This window comes from Salmo trutta, chromosome 22 (genome assembly GCF_901001165.1).
Source record: "Salmo trutta chromosome 22, fSalTru1.1, whole genome shotgun sequence".
In the NCBI taxonomy this organism is placed as follows: domain Eukaryota; kingdom Metazoa; phylum Chordata; class Actinopteri; order Salmoniformes; family Salmonidae; genus Salmo; species Salmo trutta.
The window spans coordinates 16,399,617-16,420,493 of record NC_042978.1 but is presented as its reverse complement, the minus strand read 5'-3'; the positions used below and the strand labels follow the sequence as shown (position 1 = coordinate 16,420,493).

At 44.2% G+C, this 20,877-nt stretch overlaps 1 protein-coding gene and 1 long non-coding RNA gene across 4 annotated transcripts; one reads left to right on the top strand and one right to left on the bottom strand.

Moving 5' to 3' along the window:
* Positions 1-867: 867 nt before the first annotated feature.
* Positions 868-5,347, top strand: atp5f1d (ATP synthase F1 subunit delta). 2 transcript variants are annotated; one of them, XR_003868645.1, is made up of 6 exons: positions 868-1,099; positions 2,064-2,217; positions 3,100-3,188; positions 4,546-4,689; positions 5,039-5,093; positions 5,206-5,347. XR_003868645.1 is itself a non-coding variant. In XM_029706896.1 (5 exons), exons 1-4 carry the CDS (start codon positions 983-985, stop codon positions 4,666-4,668), a joined length of 483 nt encoding a protein of 160 aa, XP_029562756.1. In that variant the 5' UTR covers positions 871-982; the 3' UTR covers positions 4,669-4,689; positions 5,206-5,347. The 2 variants fall into 2 exon arrangements, 1 of the variants encoding a protein (XP_029562756.1); XM_029706896.1 differs by lacking the exon at positions 5,039-5,093 and having other exon boundaries at positions 871-1,099.
* A 9,831-nt stretch (positions 5,348-15,178) lies between these two features.
* Positions 15,179-19,110, bottom strand: LOC115158219 (uncharacterized). 2 transcript variants are annotated; one of them, XR_003868644.1, is made up of 4 exons: positions 18,695-19,110; positions 18,394-18,594; positions 15,976-16,054; positions 15,179-15,873 (listed from the first exon to the last, which is right to left on the bottom strand). It is a non-coding gene; the product is annotated as an uncharacterized LOC115158219 (long non-coding RNA). The 2 variants fall into 2 exon arrangements; XR_003868643.1 differs by having other exon boundaries at positions 18,394-19,110.
* Between the last annotated feature and the right edge of the window lie 1,767 nt (positions 19,111-20,877).

Here is a 20,877-nt window from a genome sequence, read left to right as displayed (position 1 = left end):
ATCACAAAGGGCAAGGAGGTGGAGACAACAATACATCACGCAAAGCAGCCACAACTGTCAGTAATTGTTCATGGTTGAGTCGTTAAATGAAGAGATTGAGGTAAAGCTGTCCAGTTTGAGTGCTTGTTGCAGCTCGTTCCAGTTGCTAGCTGCAGCGAACTGAAAAGACGAGCGACCCAAGGATGTGATGATTATTTCCACTGTGTAATGTTAGGGCAAAAACCAAATCGTGCACCAAGTTTGGGAAACCCTGCCTCAACCCTTACAAATGTCAACTTCAGTGGGATGACGTCCCAAGGATTCCGTTTAGACTTTTCATCCTTGATCGATCATCAGGTGTTGGCTGACCCCTCAAGGTGGTTGATGCTGATTTATAAAACCCTCTTAGGCCTCACTCCCCCCTATCTGAGATATCTACTGCAGCCGTCGTCCTTCACATACAACACCCGTTCTGCCAGTCACATTCTGTTAAAGGTCTGGGGTCCCCAGGACCGAGTTTGGGAAACGCTGGGTTAAGGTTAGGGTGAGGGTTAAGGTTAGGGTGAGGGTTAAGGGTAGGGTGAGGGTTAAGGGTAGGGTGAGGGTTAAGGTTAGCACTAAACAACAGCTGATAATTTTTTACATTCTAACAGCGCCACACTCTGGCAGTAAAGTATGAGATGTTTCACACGACCATAAATAAGCATATACTTATGCTGGTTATTTACAATAGCAGAATATACACAAAATATTATTTATTTAATTTTAAAGATCACACTGAACGACACACTGATTTCAGATGAAACACTGAATCTTTGGATTGAATGCGTCGCTTCTGGAAAATAACTACATTTCCCTTCATGCTTTGAGCACTCATAAGGAATTGTGGGTAGGTTACCAACGTCCTTGTCCTATCAGGCGCACACTGTTTGACTGACTTCACACAAGGGCTAGGGGATCCTTTCGCTTCGGGTTGAACCTGAATTAGATTTATTCAACAAAAATGATGGCAGCAAGGTTTCTCCGTCGCTCTCTTCCTGTATTGAGGCAAGCAAGATGTTACGCCGACGCACCCTCAGGCTCTTCCCAGATGTCCTTCACATTTGCGTCGCCAACGCAGGTAAGCGAATCCGGGGTTGGCAAGGCTTTTGGGCCTACTAACATAGTAGTTAAGTTGTCTAGATAGCTATCTCCTTCTCATTTTAATAGACATTATGAAAACCTTATGCACATTGCTAGTTATTCATGTAAATATTACCAACATTACCTATATGCTTAGGCGTGGTTAGTTAACTTGAACTTGTCACCAGTCTGTGATGCACATAACGTTAGTTGTAAAAAGGGACGGTCGAGCGTGGATATTCCAACAAAACCTACGAAGCTTGTCAGTTTGACATTCCTACTGTCAGTGTTGCCATTTGCTAGCTTACAATTGTTATCCATAAGTTAACTACTTTTATCTAGCTAACGTTAGCTACCGAAATGTTTGGTCACAGGGCCTTGCAGTTTCTGTTATTCTGTCACCTTGAGAATAGAAAGGGAATACTATTCAATTGTTAGTAACGTTAATAGTTTCTGATATAATAACTCGTTGGCTAAGTCTTTAATCGTGTGCAGACTGCACCTTTTTAGCCACCCATATAGCTATTCTGCAAGCTATGTATAATTTAGCCTTACACTACAGCTAACTAGTTAGATATCACTAATACTGATTGCGTCTGACAGTACGCTATTTGCTAGCTAGTTGGATACACAATGTCATACCTAGCAAACTACATAACTCAACAGTCAACGTTAAAGATGAATTGAAGAGAGAAGTATGCACTTGCTATTTAACCTCTGTCAGGCAGTAATGGTATATTAACATAACTATCTACAATGCACCAGGACCTCAAATGGAGTAACATAACACCTCAGTAAATATACATAGACTTCATCTATTAGAAACAACAATCTAGTACTGCATGCACAGATTGTGTATTTTTCCACAGATAATATTGAAACATCCCACTTCAATTCTCATCTGAAAGTCAATAACAGTCAAGTACAGTAATGTCTGCTTATGTTTCTCCTTCTCCTCCCAGGTGTACTTCAAGGAGGCCAGTGTGAAACAGGTTGATGTGCCCACACTGACTGGTGCTTTTGGTATCCTTCCTGCCCACGTCCCCACGCTGCAGGTCCTCAGGCCTGGTGTGGTCACAGTGTTCAATGATGACGGCTCCGCAGCTAAATTCTTTGGTAAGCTGTGGCTTGTTCATGTAGATGGAATAGTGGGTGGGTCTCATGGCCTCTGTCGTACATGATGTGAGAGGGCATCCTGGTTCTGGATTGCCCAATCCCAGATCAACCCCTAAGCCTTTTCCCCTTACCTCTAGGTCCTTGCCTAGGCTACATCTAAAAGGGTTGGATAGGTGTAGCAACATTGTGAAAATACCACTTTTTAATCATCCTTTATGAAATGATAGGACAGTGTCTGACCTCTGATATTTATGTGAAAAGGGACTTCAGTGGTGTCACCTTCTAGAACTGTATTTGATTCACTATGGCTAGATATTTACCCTGACAGCCATATTGTATCAGGAAATGTGGAAATACCAGTAGTGGGCCTATATGTAATTTGGACGCTTTGATTGTATTTTCACGGCCACTGTATTATCTCGATACTAAACTCTTGTTACTAAAAGCAATCATTTCAAAGTGAATTAACTTAATGTAAAATGTACCAAATGGGGACAATACTTGCACATGCTTTCAATGTTGAAATTCCTATTAATAGAATCATGATTGCAAGGGTCAGTTCCATATCAATATCTGGCCACTAATATGGACTATCCAGCAGGGGTCAGCCCTGTCTCGATTTGTGGGGATAATGATGACTGTGTCCTAGACTGAGATAGATCTCACTTTTTAGTGTAACACTTTCAAATTGTAGGCTACTTTCCTGATTTTGAAATCAACTAAAACAAAATGGCACATTTGTATCTGTGGCTGAACTGAACTTTAAGAGAGGCTTGCTGGTGCATTTAATTAACTTCAATAGTGTAGTCCTACTGCTGGGTGGTATGATTTCTGGGTGGAACAGGTTGGTATGTATATTCAGATGCTGTGTATGTTTTGCAGTGAGCAGTGGGTCAATCACAGTGAACGCAGACTCCTCAGTGCAGCTGCTGGCTGAGGAGGCCTTCCCCTTGGACCAGCTGGATGTGGCTGTAAGTATCACCAACTCCTATAAACCGATGTAGTATTTCTATGGTAACGGGTGGGGAACTCTGGTCCTTGAGAACCACAGGGTGAGCAGGCTTGTGCCATCAACACACCCTGACTCTAGTTATCAACTTGGCTAGTCATAGTAGCTAGTTGGAGCGTGATTCGTTTTACCAGGTGTGTTAGAGCTGGTCTGGAAGACTGGAATAGGGATGACCTCTGTTTTCTAATGCTTCAATTGTGGAAAAGGTATTCCGGTTCATGCTCATTAATGGCTGTCCATCAGAAATAAAATGTTCGCCTAGCCTTAAATGGATGCCTACCCAATTTAAGAACTGCCCATCCTCGACATTAGTTTTAAGCCATTCTCTAGATGAGGCTTACAGGAAGACTCGAGTGATTGGGAAAGCCAGGCTAGAGAGGTGTGATTGGCAGGCTCATTCAGCCCATGCAGAGCCAGTCAGTCATTGATTGAAACCCAACAGGAGCCCTTTGCCAATCCCAGTGCCCTTTATAAAGACGATAACTGTGTACAGCTCTCCTCAGTCAGACCTTTGTAAACCTTCCATGACATGTCCAAATCCCTTCCTTAACATTAGTGTATTGCACAGCATTGGCCCAAATCTCAGTCAAAACATGTCAGTCATGTTGTTCATTCACAGCCACATCAGCCAATTACACATGTTTATCATAGAGGTGCTCGTTCTCTCTTTGACCCCGCCCAAGGAGGGCACACACTGTCAACTTGACTCCATAGAAATAGATGATTTCCCCCCCCCCTGTGAGATAAAAATGCACAGGAGGCCCTGCTGTTAATAAGGCAGGAAAGGTCAGTCACTGTTGAGTTATAACAGATGTGTCAAGTCCCCGCTGGGAGACCTTTAACGAATGTTTGGCATTTCTACGCTGTAAACACTACTGTGACAAATGGGCCTTTCACAGGAAAGAGGCAATGTGAATTTGCTATGCAAGTCTCTCTTCCCAGATATGCTCCCTGACCTCCTTTTAACATAAACTGGTATATTGGAATGAGTTCATGTGTCTCCCTGGAAGGATCATAAAGCGCAATAGGCTATGCCCCCTTATGTTTTTGCCCCAATGAGCCATAACTGTATAGGTTTCTGGAGCATCGCTGAAGCGATGAAGTATTTCCCCTGACAATGCTTACACTGGTCTGGCTGCCTAGCTCTGACCCCTGTCTAAAAAATGATTTGCCTCAATTGGTTATTCAGTCAAATGTGAGAAATATAAAGACAGTGTTAGTACTGTGCTAGCATATTTGGTGTGCATGATATCTAACACATTGCATCATAGTATGCATAAACTGTTATTGTATTGACGTGTATCTGACGCTTCTCTTAGGCTGCCAAGGCCAACCTGGAGAAGGCCCAGTCTGAGATGGCGTCAGCGTCTGACGAGGCTGCCAGGGCTGAGGTCCAGATCAACATAGACGCCAACGAGGCCATCGTCAAAGCCCTGGAGTAGGCTGTGGGACTGGTCTCTGTGGTAAGTGCTGCAGACATGTGTATCTTTGTGGTGGAAAAGTATGAGTCTCGCATCCTAGACCTTGTCGGAGTACCTTTTAAAATGCATCCCACCCATGATCATTTACTCCTTGACGCTATCACTGAAGCGTATTTCTGAAGTATTACCTGTTGTTCACACTTGCCGAGATAATCCACCACCTAGCTCCCAGCGACCGGTCATTGTTAATGAAAGGAGGAGACCTGAGGGGAGACGCAGTGACTTAAAGGTCGGCGACTAGCGCAACAGCCAATCGGGAGGGCAGCTCTTGCTGGCAAGCTTTGATATTGGCTAGCAACAAATGATTGACATTATGCATTGATCCACCCAGCAGGGAGATCACAACGACTTGATTGCTGATTATCTTGGCAAGTGTCCGTCCAGAGGTAGCGTTCAAACAGTCTTTAGCACACTCCAATGTTATTTCTACATTACTTGTGAAAATATTTATTTAAAGCCTGCGTACTTACCCTAATCCTATTTTCTCCTTTGTTCTAGATGTCGTGTTGGTATAACAGAAATGAAAATTCTCCAACTTTGTTTTTTTCCCTGCCCCATCAAGTCAGTAACTGCAAGATCTCATGCTTGCTTTGTACAGTGGAATGAAATTACCAATAAATGTATTTGGATTTACCTGCCAGTCATTTTCTGTCTTTATGTCGGATTCAGTGAGTGGCATTGTGAGCCCATTATTATAAGGGGAAAGTGAATGTACACAGAATGTTCAATGTGTTGCACCTGTATGTTGTTATGGAGCTTGTTGCAGTTTTCATTTCCGCCACTTGGTGGCAGTGTTTCCACATAAACCATGGTAGGCCAGTCACAGCAAGTCTGTTCCTTTGTGGTGAGACAACCACTTCAAGGGTAGCTATTATAATCACATTTTGGTTCAGCTATGTTGTGATTTATCACACCTTATGATTAAAGGCACTGAATGTTATTTTTGTCCAATATTGAATTCGGGCTGCATACTTAATTCATTGTAGGACATTTTGTCAGGAGGTTTGCTTAGGTGTTGCTCAATGACCATATTGGGGGGGGGGGGGTTGGCTGCTTTTAAAGGTCTCCATTACTCCCTCTTTGTCCCTAGGCGTGAGCATGTTTATACTGTGAGTCAATATGGTGACCTCAGGTTTCCGTGGCGCTGCCAGGAAAGTTGCCCATTTGAATCAGAATGTAGTGGCATTGAAGAAAATGCCTCTGGGTTCATGTTACGTGAGCACTCCAGAGCTCTAATCATGTGTGGACTGGATGCTTTCAGAGTTCCGACTACGACTGGTTTTCTGAATGTCAACTCTAGCCAGGCCCCATTTTTACTAGTGAGCAAGCTTCTGTTAAAAGACTGGCACCTTTTTTTGACATTAACTCTGTCATATCCACATTTGGACCTATGATAGAACTGTCAATTGTTTTTAAAAGCCTGCTCATTAAAATGTGTATTTAATGAGGTGCTGGCTTGTCACCTCGAGGTTTCTACCTTTGTCAGCAAACTCCTTACCCCTGCCTTTGACCAGCACACTGTATGTCCATAGACTAGACAGTGGAAAATGTGGGTCAGTTTCTGCAGGCAGAAGCAGGAAAATAACATGACATTTTATTAGGTTATTTTATGCTAAGTGTTATGAAGAGGACAAAGTCGTGTGAGTCACAATAGTGGAAACTCCAGTTTCCATTAACATGGGATATTTAAAAAAAGCCTCCACATCCTGTCTCCTTCCCAATCTGCCACTCTCACTGAGTCTTGTTCCAGCTGCACAGCCCCTGGGCCTAAAGGCAGAAGAGAACAGAGCAGAACCGCTCTGAACAGGCCAGGGCCCGGAAGGAGATGAAACAATCCTGTCAGACACGTTTATTCAAGATTTATTATCAGTATGTAGAACCCTGATATTGATCCAGTTTAGTCCCCTTACAACACCCCTTTTTATAGAAAGCTGAAGCAGGAAATGTCCATGTGCTTCGTCAGCATGTGAGGTGTTTTGTAAATCAAACTGGACAGGCTTACTCACATACTGGGCGTGAGATCCAAAGAATGGGTTGTGATCAATTGACAATCTACATACTAGTTTCTAAGCAGTGACTCCAGTTGGTGACGCTGTGAATTGAGAAGTCATCTAGAGGGGGATGCCACTTTCGGGAATTGCAGTTGCTGTACAAATGACAGGGAAGGGGAGGCCATTTTGTGGGTTGTCCTGTGGCATTAGAAGGAGATCCCTGAGGAAGCTAACTGAATCAAGTGAAGGCAGAGAACAGGGACACAGTGTTCCTATTGAGCACTTGCATGGCTCAACCATGTCACAATAACATGACTCCATAGGCTGGTTAAATGCTTTCTGACCACTAATCAGTCTCACTCAGTTGCTATTACAGAGTCTACGCTGAAAGATAGTTTCTTATCGCGGTTAACCCAGAACTAAAATCTTGCATCATTTGGTCAGATATCTACGGTACCGTTTGTTTACAAGTCTGTCCCCATTCATTTTTACGTATCCATTAACTTCAGCTAAGTGTCTTGGGTATAAAGGGCTCTCACTGGATACTGGTTTGTAACACCTATTCATTGCCTGTATACCAATGTACTTGTAAGGCTCAATGTAAATATTCATGTACAATTCCCAGTGATTTTTTGTATCCTATGTGGCCTCCTTCACACTATCAGTGGTCTACTTGACATTTCCCTCTTGTTATTAATATTAATACCAGCCCTTCACTGTAGGAAAGTAGCTCATTATGGAAAATAACATAACATGTGTAATTATGTAACAAATGAATAAGTATGTTTTAGAAGAGTGTAATTTGGAGAAGTTTTAAGTATAAGTGGTGAAAGTGTTTTGCTTGTGACAGGTGGTCCTTTTTGAGATGGTATTGGGAGCGTGCTGTGTGAGAGGAAATGAAAGGCCTTCGATCATTGGTAAAATTACAGGTTTGGGAAATCAAAAAGGTATGTTAAATAAAATGTCTTGAGGATAGTTACTAAAGTATATTTGAATTACACACACACATGTCACCAACAGCAAAATCATCAACCACCAATTAGATCGGTATTCAGACACACACAAAACAACAGAATTCAATCCAGGTTGTTTGTCTGTGTAGTGTGTACTAAAGCTAGCAGACACCTGTACAGCCTGGGGCAAAGTCAAACTTGGCTGTGCACTGAGAGGCAGCAGAGGGATAAACTGATTGAAGTACCTGACCTTTTGGTGGTTCTGTGTAAAGAGGGGGCCTGCAGACTCTCAGTCAGCTGTCAGATACTGCATCCAGGCTGGGAGTGGGAGTTGTGGCCTGACTCTGGCGCCCACCCCACTGACCCATTTCTCTTCTTCTCACAAACAGACAGCCAGTGGACCAGCTAGGTAATGTTTCCACAAATAGGAGTGTGGGGCATTTCGGAGAAAGTTGCCAATCCGCAACAAACATCCTGCTGCTGGCTTGAGTTAATCAGCTTTGTGGCTAGGAGCAAATGGTCTTCACTCCACACATAGAGATGCATCTCCCCACGCTCCATTTGGCAAATCTGACCATAATTCTATCCTCTATCCAACTGATTCCTGCTTATAAGCCAAAACTAAAGCAGGAATTACCAGTGACTCGCTCAATACGGAAGTGGTCAGATGACGCGGATGCTATGCTACAGGACTGTTTTTCTAGCACAGACTGGAATATGTTCCGGCATTCATCCAATGACATTGAGGAGTATAACACCTCAGTCATCTGCTTCATCAATAAGTGCATTGACGACGTCGTCCCCACAGTGACCGTACGTACATACCCCAACCAGAAGTCATTGATTACAGGCAACATCCGCATCAAGCTAAAGACTAGAGCTGCCGCTTTCAAGGAGCGGGACACTAATCCGGGCGCCTATACGAAATCTCGCTATGCCCTCAGACGAACCATCAAACAAGCAACGCGTCAATACAGGATTAAGATTGAATCCTACTGCACCGGCTCTGACGCTCATCTGTGTCAGCACTTGAAAATGATTACGGACTATAAAGGGAAACCCAGACTCGAGCTGCCCAGTGACGGGAGGCAAGCAGACGAGCTAAATGCCTTTTATGCTCGCTTCAGGGCAATCAACACTGAAGCATGCATGAGAGCACCAACTGTTTTGGACGACTGTGTGATAACGCTCTCGGTAGCCGATGTGAGCAAAACCTTTTAACAGGTCAACATTCACAAAGCCACGGGGCCAGATGGATCACCAGGACGTGTACTCAAAGCATGCGCGGACCAACTGGCAAGTGTCTTCACTGACATTTTCAACCTCTCCCTGACCGAGTCTGTAATACCTACATGTTTCAAGCAGACCACCATAGTCCCTGTGCCCAAGGAAGCGAAGGTAACCTGCCTAAATGATTACCGCCCGTAGCACTCACATCGGGAGCCATGAAGTGCTTTGAAAGGCTGGTCATGGGTCACATCAACAGTATTCTCCCGGATACCCTAGACCCACTCTAATTTGCATACCGCCCCAACAGATCCACAGATGACGCAATCTCAATCACACTCCACACTGCCCTTTCCCACCTGGACAAAAGGAACACCTATGTGAGAATGCTGTTCATTAACTACAGCTCAGTGTTCAACACCAAGGTGCCCACAAAGCTTATCACTAAGCTAAGGACCCTGGGACTAAACACCTCCCTCTGCAACTGGATCCTGGACTTCCTGACGGGCTGCCCCCAGGTGGTATGGGTAGGCAACAACATGTCTGCCACGCTGATCCTCAACACTGGGGCCCCTCAGGGGTGTCTACTTAGTCCCCTCCTGTACTCCCTGTTCACCCATGACTGTGTGGCCAAATACGACTCCAACACCATCATTAAGTTTGCTGACGACACAACAGTGGTAGGCCTGATGACCGACAACGATGAGACAGCCTATTAGGAGTAGTTCAGAGAACTTGCAGTGTGGTGCCAGGACAACAACCTCTCCCTCAATGTGAGCAAGACAAAGGAGCTGATTGTGGACTACAGGAAAAAGCGGGCCGAACAGGCCCCCATTAACATCAACGGGGCTGTAGTGGAGAGGGTCGAGAGTTTCAAGTTCCTTGGTGTCCACATCACCAACGATCTATTGTGGTCCAAACACACCAAGACAGTTGTGAAGAGGGCACGACAAAACCTTTTCCCCCTCAGGAGACTGAAAAGATTTGGCATGGGTCCCAGATCCTCAAAAAGTTCTACAGCTGCACCATCGAGAGCATCCTGACCGGTTGCATCACGGCCTGGCATGGCAACTGCTCGGTATCTGGCCGTAAGGTGCTACAGAGGGTAGTGCGTACAGCCCAGTACATCACTGGGGCCAAGCTTCCTGCAATCCAGGACCTATATAATAGGCGGTGTCAGAGGAAGGCCCATAATATTGTCAGAGACTCCAGTCACCCAAGTTATAGACTGTTCTCTCTGCTACCGCACTGCAAGCGGTACCGGAGCGCCAGGTCTAGGACTAAAAGGCTCCTTAACAGCTTCTGCCCCCAAGCCATAAGACTGCTGAACAATTAATCAAACTATTACATTGAACCCCCCTCCATTTGTTTTGTACATTGCTGCTGCTACTTGCTGTTTATTATCTATGCATAGTCACTTCCCACCTACCTGCATGTACAAATTACCTCTAACCTGTACCCCCTGTATATAGCCTCGTTATAGATATGTTATTGTGTTTATTTTTATTATTTTTTACTTTAGTTTATTTGGTAAATATTTTCTTAACTCTTCTTGAACTGCACTGTTGGTTAAGGGCTTGTAAGTGAGCGGTAAGGTCTACACTTGTTGTATTCTGCGCATGTGACAAAGTTTTATTTGATGTCAGGTAATCAGTGTGTGTGTGTGTGTGTGTGTGTGTGTGTGTGTGTGTGTGTGTGTGTGTGTGTGTGTGTGTGTGTGTGTGTGTGTGTGTGTGTGTGTGTGTGTGTGTGTGTGTGTGTGTGTGTGTGTGTGTGTATTCCTGAGAGAGAGCATTTTAGACTTTTTGCTATTATCTGTATCTAATACCGTGTGAACACACACAGAGCACCCCAGCCTTCCTTTGTTCTGTGCTGTTTAAAGCTACCTGTCCACTTCCTAGAGAGAGCCGAGGTGGGACGCATTTTATGTCTAAGATGTGCTGCATGTTTGCATGCAATGAGCCTTGGGCTTTTCTTCAAGGAAATCCTTACATTTTTCACACCTTTGATTCTCATTCAGTTGGGCGTTCATGCCAGCATAAAAAAACATCTTCCTCACACCTTGATTTTACAGACACTGCTAGTGCGTCAAAGACATCTGTTTCTTCCCCTCTCCGCCTGACGTTGTGCAAAACAAAATGGTGGGGCTAGTTGTGACTGCCTTGGCTGGGATCAATGTGTAAAATATCTCTGGCTCTCCCTGGGGCTGCTAACAATGATGTTTGTGGCACTGTGGCATTCCAACAGTAGGGTAGGACAGAGGGTGAGATGGGGGAGAGATGAGTGGAGTGGCAGGGTGAGGCTGTGGGCACAGGGGTCTGTAAATGCATTAACCCCATCCACTTTCTAACACTGTTGTGTGACTCACTAGGTAATTGGGGGAGAGCTCATGGAGGCAAGCATGTTCTTTCATGAGCCCACTAAAACAGAAGGCCTATGTGCTGTACATTTAGATTGAGTCAGATAGTCTGGTAGAAAATAACTTCGCAGCAGCGCTGAAAAGATCATAACAGTGCCCCAACGTTGTTCATTTGCCAAGTCATTCATGTTCATTTGGCCATTGACCTTACTATGTTGGGACAGAGAGGGGACTTTGAGATGAGCGAACACTTTCATATTTGTGTATGTCCTAGTGACCTTTTTATATCATCCTGTGATCACTGATCACTTACAGTCAATTCTACATGTCATTCACAGCATATTGCTACAATAATACTGCATGGCGGCGCGGCCGGACGGGAGGGCCTCTTCTGGTGACAGCTGTGGATGACAGCGCTAGCGTGTAGATCCTGGCCAAGTCATTCACTTTGCTCTTACCAAACAAGGGGCTAGGGCCTTTTGGCTGGCATCATCTTTTGAGTTAGTCGTGTTTTGGCTGTGGAACTTTCCTGTGAGATGTCCATCAGAGGGATCTGGGATGGAATGATCTTTGTTTTCCTGCCCGATGGGGAATTTAAAAAAGACTTGTGCACACACATTCTCCTGTTCTGGTTGGTATCTCTCTTTCCATAACACAGAGCACCACAAAGGAATGCATTTGTTTTACACACACACATATACACACAGACAGACAACTAGAACTCTTAAGAGAGTCAAGTGTTGTCTCAGACATGTCAGTGTACTTATAATAGCCTGGTATGTCCAGATAAGTATAATGTGGTTATATGAGTGTAAGGACCTGTTATTGGAGGAATAGAGTCAAAGGGTTCAGGACGGAAAGTAGAGGAACACCTTCGTGAGTATCTCCTTTCTTTTTTCTGCCTTTTGAGTTGTTTGGAAACTTTTGACAAGCATTGAAGTTCAGAGGACGTTCATTTAGAATGTACCCGCACTGCAAGTTCTGTCAAAGTGACTCACACCACCCCTCCCCCTGTCCTCCCATCCTTTTGGCTAGTCCCTTTTCTCTCCCTGTGTGACTGAGTGCTCAGTGGTTTCCTAATCACATGACTCTCCTCTGAAGCACTTGGAAAATATGCCATTGAGCTAGTTTCCACTGAGGACAACAAAGGCAGGCAGGCAGGCATAACTCCTTTAACACGCTTAGATCAGCTCTGGCAGGGCCCAGATTTCAGAGCTGTCCTCCTCATGCCTGCACGCAATCTCCCCCTGACACCTTCCAGTCTGGGGGACAGTGGAGCTGGCACCAATGTCTGCTCCGGAGGCCAGGCCCATTGATCAAATTCTGTCGGGTGGCTGTGGCCCAGCGCTAAGGGACCAGAGGAATGCAGTTATCACAGTTGTCCCCTCGGACTCACCGTGCTGATTGGCCAGTGACACTTTGGGGGACTCGATGACAAAAACAACAATGACAGGTTCGCCCAGGGGTTTGGCACTGTCTGAATTGATATAACAGTGAACCCCTTTAAACTGCAGAACTCCCCATAGATAGACACCTGTAGATTAATATAGGCCATGACTATCCCTGTCTAGAGGGGTAATGTTCCATAGAGGATTCCCACTGATATCCATCCTGGCTCCTGCGTCACTGTCCTCCTCCCTGATTCTCCACCCTACGTCAGCCCACTTTGGATTTTCCACCCTCTTCATGGTCTTGATGACGACGTTCACTGCCAGTCCCTGCATATTATGGCCTGTGCCCTAGTGACCTAAGTTGCCAGACCAAACAGGGCTACAGGGACTGCTATGGTTCAATCTGACCATAACCATTGCAGCTATCTGTTTGTCAGAGGACATTGTATTGCAGTGGTTGTGTGTGTGTTTAGCCACGGCCAGGGTGGTCAGGAATCCCCAGAATGCCGTCATTGATCAGTGCGTCACGTGCATTTCCAAAGGCACAGTGGTCAATCCAGGACTCCCTCCAACTAGAATCTCAGGGGATTTTCCCGAAATGCTCGGAAAAGGAGATGTTTAAAGTGAAGTGGTGTATTCTACATTGTCCAGGGGTCATTAATAGGGGTCTGACCCCCCCCTACCAAGTCTTTTTTTAAATAATTGATTAGGCTAAACTTTGCCGTGCACGATGAACACATCCTTAACAAGCAGTTAATGCCAGGAATATCAACTGAACAGTAAAAATAGACACATCTGACTAATTAACTGTGAAGTTATAGTTGGCTGACTGGCTGTATCGAGTAACGTCAACAGAAACAATATTCAACATGACTAAACATAGCCAGATAGCAATGTTAAATCAAATCAAATTTTATTTGTCACATGCGCCAAATACAACAGGTGTAGACCTTACCGAAAGCCCTTAACCAACAATGCAGTTCAAGAAGTAGAGTTCAGAAAATATTTCCTAAATAAACTAAAGTAAACATTTTAAATTAAAATGAACACAATAAAATAACAATAACGAGGCTATATACAGGGGGTACTGGTACTGAGTCAATGTGTGGGTACAGGTTAGTCGAGGTAGTTTGTACATGTAGGTTGGGGTAAAGTGACTATGCATAGATAATAAACAGCGAGTAGCAGCAGTGTAAAAAGAAATGGGGGGGGGGGGGGTCAATGTAAATAGTCTGGGTGGCCATTTGATTAATTATTCAGCAGTCTTATGGCTTGAGGGTAGAAGCTATTAAGGAGCCTTTTGGACCCAGACTTGGTGCTCCGGTACCGCTTGCTGTGCGGTAGCAGAGAGAACAGTCTGACTTGGATGACTGGAGTCTTCAAAAACAAAAAGGGCCTTCCTCTGACACCGCTATGCTTAGTCTGAAGTATTATCATTACCCAGGGTGCTTTTCTAGGCTATAATAGACAATGTGAGGATATTGTGCAACTTCAGATCTGTTGATCTAAATTATTCCCAGAATAATACAATCCTGGAAAAAAAAAAAATGTGTTTGGTGTGCAGAATTTTTCCACCACACATTTGAGAGCCACGAGGTGATCAAATTCCTTTTCAGTTGGCTGCTTTTGAACTCAAGTGTCTCCTTTGATCTCTCAAGTCTCTCCTACATTAGTCATATACCTCTGTAGATATACTGTAGAGGAGACGGTCAGTTTGAAGTTGCTGCTCTGACTCACTACTGATTGATGTAATGTAATCTATCCAGAATAAATGCTTTAACTGCAGATGGATATCATTGTCAGTAGATTGGTATAAAAACATGCCTTCTAACAGATGATGGATTGAGATCATTTCAGTCATCAGTTTGTGCAATGTAGTTGTGACCAACTGGAGAAGTCAAGGGAGGGGGAAGATAGCTACATTTGATTTGCATCTATTTGTCCTGCTCGTGACAATTCTTGGAACACCTGACTTCTGTCTGCAGTCTAGAGTACAATGAACCCTCAGCTATAGATTTACAGCCCACACTATGCTGTTATCAGAGCGAGAGAAAGAGGAGCTGGCAGAGGGAGAGAGAAAAGTCTGGGGGGGGGGGGCTGAGCCAGTAGGAGAGGGGAATGAATGACGTCACCAGTGATGATAGTGCTATTTTAAGCGTGCAATAGGGAGAAGGCCGCAGCCAGCAATCTCTACTCTCCTGACATCAGAAATGAAATCAGGCTCTCTGACTGATAATGACCTTCTGTATCACTGATTAGAGAACCGAGAGAGGAAGAAAGAGGGAGATAGGGATAGAGATGGTGAAAGAGAGAGCGAGAGTCAGCGAAAGAGAGAGAGAAAAAGAGAAATAAAGAGACCGCATGAAGAAAAAGGTGGTAGAGGGGGTTTGCCAGTTCAGTGCTGATTAGATTAGACCAACTCGTCATCCAGCATTAAGCCCAGGATACACAGGGATTAGTGGCCAAGGGATTCTGCAGAGTCCTGGCATGTGGGTGTGGATGTGTTCATACGTGTGTGGGAGGAGAGTGAGTGGGTGGTTTCTCAACTTGTTTGGACCGAGAAAGGAAATGGCTGCATCTGGTACTGATCGTTGTGTACAGTACACAGTATCATTGCTTTGTTCCTTTGGAAAACACACCAGGAACATGGCAGCCTTTATTATGTCACTGACATCTGGACAGATGTACAACTGATGGAATTCATATTCATAAGGGCAGTCTCTAAGGTTTTCCAGAAGAAATTAGTCATGTCCAAGAAGTTCATTCCTCAGTGCCAAGCTATCCCGTTCTGCTCTGCCGGGCACTTCCCTCCCATTCTGAGTCCATTAAGTCACGTTTAACCTTTTCCAGTCCACGCTTTGTCCCTCTGATACACTGCCTCTAGCTGCCAAACAAACAAATTGAGTTAACACCCTCCTGGCGTGACCAACTTCACCGCAATAAAGGTTGTTATCGTGCTTGGCTTGTGTCTGGTGGGTTGATTTAATTCGCTTATTTAGCACATTGAGGCGAGTTCCAGGGTGAGTCTTATTGTGGGGCCTTTCAATGTGACAACACCATAAAAGGCTGCAATTATCAGGTCCACTTTGTGGGGGTGTTAAGTTTACACCATTTAGATCCGGCTGTGCTCTGTAAGTGGCTGCCAGGACATCGGGATGGAGGGGTGAGGTCCCACTGAGGAGTCAGTCGAGGTGTCCGATTATCCGCCTCACGAACTGGGATGTGTTTCCAAATGAGAAACGAATCTAAAACAATAAGAAATAATGAGAAACGATTCTGGCTCAAGACAGGATCTGATCGAAACAACTGTTTGCTTAACAAAAATGATTTAAAAAAAAGCCTCTTACCAGCCTGGTTGCCAGCTTTATGAGTCAATTCCTGATGTTTGTCCAATGATACAGCAAAGTAGCAGCAGTACAGTACATACTGTATGAAACAGTTTGAATTTCAGTCAGAGGTCTTAGTCATTGATGATGAGGTAATTGATGTGTCATTGTTGTGAATAGTGTGAATAGGAGTTAGCCATAGTTGACAATACTGCCTGGAGGGCCTGGCTCATAGCTGCACCCTTATCTTCCTGTTTGACTCAACCCTGCCTGTAGACACTGTTTCAGGTGTAAGAGATAGTCAAATGACTCAGCATTTGATTGACCAATCATTTACAAATGCTCCCTTGGATTACTTACACTGTACACAATGTACATTTATCTGGCTATAACTGCCAGTTAGGAATGTGTTGACCAAGAAACTGTGTGATGATACATCAAATGTTGTGCAATGGCAGTTGGAAGATAGAAAAACAATGTGTCAGGATATCCTGTAACTGCATAGCCATACTGTAAGTTGTATGCAGTAAATGTGAAATGTTTGGCCTTTATCCATAATGCCTTGGGGTCCTATCCAATAAAAATAGACTACCAGGTTTGTGGTTCAAAGTTAAGCTCACTAGTGAGAGAGCATACATGTACAGTCATGGCCAAAAGTTTTGAGAATGACACAAATATTAATTTCCACAAAGTTTGCTGCTTCAGTGTCTTTAGATATTTTTGTCAGATGTTACTATGGAATACTGAAGTATAATTACAAGCATTTCATAAGTGTCAAAGGCTTTTATTGACAATTACTTGAAGTTGATGCAAAGAGTCAATATTTGCAGTGTTGACCCTTCTTTTTCAAGACCTCTGCAATCCGCCCTGGCATGCTGTCAATTAATTTCTGGGCCACATCCTGACTGATGGCAGCCCATCCTTGCATAATCAATGCTTGGAGTTTGTCAGAATTTGTGGGTTTTTGTTTGTCCACCCGCCTCTTGAGGATTGACCACAAGTTCTCAATGGGATAAAGGTCTGGGGAGTTTCCTGGCTATGGACCCAAAATATCGATGTTTTGTTTCCCGAGCTACTTAGTTATCACTTTTGCCTTATGGTAAGGTGCTCCATCATGCTGGAAAAGGCATTGTTCGTCACCAAACTGTTCCTGGATGGTTGGGAGAAGTTGCTCTCGGAGGATGTGTTGGTACCATTCTTTATTCATGGCTGTGTTCTTAGGCAAAATTGTGAGTGAGCCCACTCCCTTGGCTGAGAAGCAACCCCACACATGAATGGTCTCAGGATGCTTTACTGTTGGCATGACACAGGACTGATGGTAGCGCTCACCTTGTCTTCTCCGGACAAGTTTTTTTCCAGATGCCCCAAACAATCAGAAAGGGGATTCAGCAGAGAAAATGACTTTACCCCAGTCCTCAGCAGTCCAATCCCTGTACCTTTTGCAGAATATCAGTCTGTCCCTGATGTTTTTCCTGGAGAGAAGTGGATTCTTTGCTGTCCTTTTTGACACCAGGCCATCCTCCAAAAGTCTTTGCCTCACTGTGGATGCAGATGCACTCACACCTGCCTGCTGCCATTCCTGAGCAAGCTCTGTACAGGTGGTGCCCCCATCCCGCAGCTGAATCAACTTTAGGAGACGGTCTTGGCGCTTGCTGGACTTTCATGGGTGCCCTGAAGCCTTCTTCACAACAATTGAACCGCTCTCCTTGAAGTTCTTGATGATCTGATAAATGGTTGATTTAGGTGCAATCTTACTGGCAGCAATATCCTTGCCTGTGAAGCCCTTTTTGTGCAAAGCAATGATGGCGGCACGTGTTTCCTTGAAGGTAACCATGGTTGACCGAGGAAGAACAATGATTCCAAGCACCACCTTCCTTTGAAGCTTCCAGTCTGTTATTCGAACTCAATCAGCATGACAGAGTGATCTCCAGACTTGTCCTCGTCAACACTCACACCTGTGTTAACGAGAGAATCACTGACATGATGTCAGCTGGTCCTTTTGTGGCAGGGCTGAAATGCAGTGGAAATGTTTTTTGGGGATTCAGTTAATTTGCATGGCAAAGAGGGACTTTGAAATTAATTGCAATTCATCTGATCACTCTTCATAACATTCTGGAGTATATGCAAATTGCCATCATACAAACTGAGGCAGCAGACTTTGTGAAAATTAATATTTGTGTCATTCTCAAAACTTTTGGCCACGACTGTATAATGTATACATGGATTTTTTTGTTGGATGGATTTGTAGAGTACACATAACACACATAGTGTCGATTACTTATTCAGAAAACCATGTTTGACGGAGTAGTCTAACCATTTAAAAGAATAATGTATACATTGAATAACCTAGTTGGCAAGTTTGACACTTTTTCAATCTCATGTTCTGCGATTTAATCTGTAAGAACCACTGATGTGTCATCAGTCGTCTGTTACTGTTACCTGAGAACCACTTCAATTCAAAGCTCCTCCTGGTGCAGGTGTGGGATCAGAGCCTTGACTATACGCCAACTCAGCCCCTCCAGCCTTACTACTTAACAGGCTCTCTATCTTCAAATGAGCTCGGGACCAGACAACAGGTTGGAGTGGTGAGTGGGAGTTTTCCTAGAAGTTCACTCCATTTCTTCTAAGAGTTGGAATGATCTGCCATGAGATATTTGGTCTGAATACCAATATTCTGCCCTCAGGTATACAGGTGCACTTCTGGCTTATTCCGTTTGAATAATTAAAGTTTTTGACTCACCTCTGAACTCCCAGATTGGTTTACTTTCCACACTGTAAATCTTTAAGGCTCACTCATCTGGGTCTGTTCTTCCACTTCCTGTCTTGTCATACAGTTTCATTAGGTTGTGGCAGGTGTGTCCCACTGCCTTGCCGTGTGATTCAGGAGAATATCATCGCTTGAGAACAACAAGCTGTGAACCAACTGAATCTGGCTTCTCTCACTCTCATTTGTTTGTCTCTGAAGCCGGGGGCGGCCCGCTGGTGACTTTGATAGACTGAAATGCTGCTCACCCACACGTTCACACTGTCACACACTCCCACGCACATACACTCATCATACACACTGTCTGTCACACACACATCTGATATCCAATGTGAAATGTTTACGATCCACCCACACCACTCCATGTATGCTCTCTTGTCAAGAAATTATTTCCTGTCCAGAAGTATGTGAGAAGTTACCATATAGTAAATACTGTATACGTCTGTTAATAGGCCTACACATGCTTATCCTACCATAGACTATCTGTATGGCTGTGTTGCTCTGATCTTATAATCCATATAATAATGTTGGCAAAGGGTCATGGCACAGCCGTAAGAGATAAGGTAGAATGAAAGGAAAATATCACTCCCTCTGAAAAATGCTTCTCAGCCAATAAAATGTTTTGCCTCCTGAGTGTAGGACAGGCTGTTTGTCTGATTATGAAAACCAGTTTCTTACTGTCCTGCAAACACTGTGGACAACCAGCATATAGATGGGTAGCCTATAGCCTCAGATCTTCAATAAGATCAATGTTTCTCCATAGTGTGTGTGTCTGTGTGTGCTGTGCATTCAAAAAGTATTCAGACACCTTGACTTTTTTTTCGCATTTTGTTACGTTACAGCCTTATTCTAAAATGTATTAAATTATTTTTACCACCTCATCAATCTACACACAATAAAAAAAGTGATAACATTTTTTTTTTTTTTTTTTTACAAATGTAGAAAAATATATTACAATGATATATTTTACTTTATAAGGACTGAACGCTAAGGCTACCAAGCTTGCTAAGACAAAGAGATAAAACTTCAATTAGCACTGACGTGAAGCGAGAGGTGTCGAAGCCTTTGAGCCCAACAAATGGCAGCCTACCCCACCCAGATCCAGAGGCCTTAAAGCCCCCTCCTGCTGTTCAGAGACTGGCATTTTCTACAAGAAATCTGCCTCCAGAAATAAAATCTTCTCCCAGGTGGGTGTGACACCTACTCCCGTTGCCTGCTGCACTGCTGCTTGGATTCCACCTGGCGATCTGTTCACCGTCTGCCCTGGTTGTCTCCCCCTGTCTGGTACAGGTACCCCCACCACACTTCCCCCTCTCTCCCAAGCTTTCGCTCGCCTCCAGCACACAGGCACTGTTGGTGCGAGTGACTCTGAACTTACAATGGCTAGCCCCAAGTCGTTATATATTATATATTGCTATTTGACTCATGACTCCTGCATGCTTTGTTGACTACGAACTTTCTTTACCACACTGTGGGACAGACTGTTTGTTCCCACACTCAGGACTCTGATTCTCTATTGGTTACACAGACTTTTGGCCTCCCATCCCAATCTAACCACCTCTCGCCGGTTTTGTATTCATGTTACCTGATGAAACTGCTGTACAATATGATCTTGTTGCCATCTGATGCACATTCAGTTGTTATAAATCAACACTGCAGAGCTCTCCCTGTTCTCTGCCGTGCCTTGATTGTATTACTGTTGATGATATCTGGAAATGTGCATGTACACCCTGGCCCATCTACTGTTGCTAGCCCCAATTCTGACATGTGCTCTGATATCTGCTTCACTGATTTCTGCTCTCGTAAAAGCCTGGGTTTTCTGCACGTTTTAACACTAGAAGCTTATTACCTAAAATGGATCAATTGAAAGTGTGGGTTCACAGCTCCAATCCAGATGTGTTGGTCATTACTGAGACGTGGTTAAGGAAGAGTGTTTTGAATACTGATGTTAACCTTTCTGGTTTTAACATTTTTCGGCGAGACAGATCTTCCAAAGTTGGGGGAGTGGCAATCTTTACCAAGGATCACCTTCAGTGCTCGATTGTCTCCACCAAGTCTGTCCCCAAACAATTTTATTTGCTGGTTTTATGTATTAAACTTTCAAATAGCTCTTTGTTGACTGTTGCTGGGTGCAATCGTCCTCCATCATCACCTGCCTG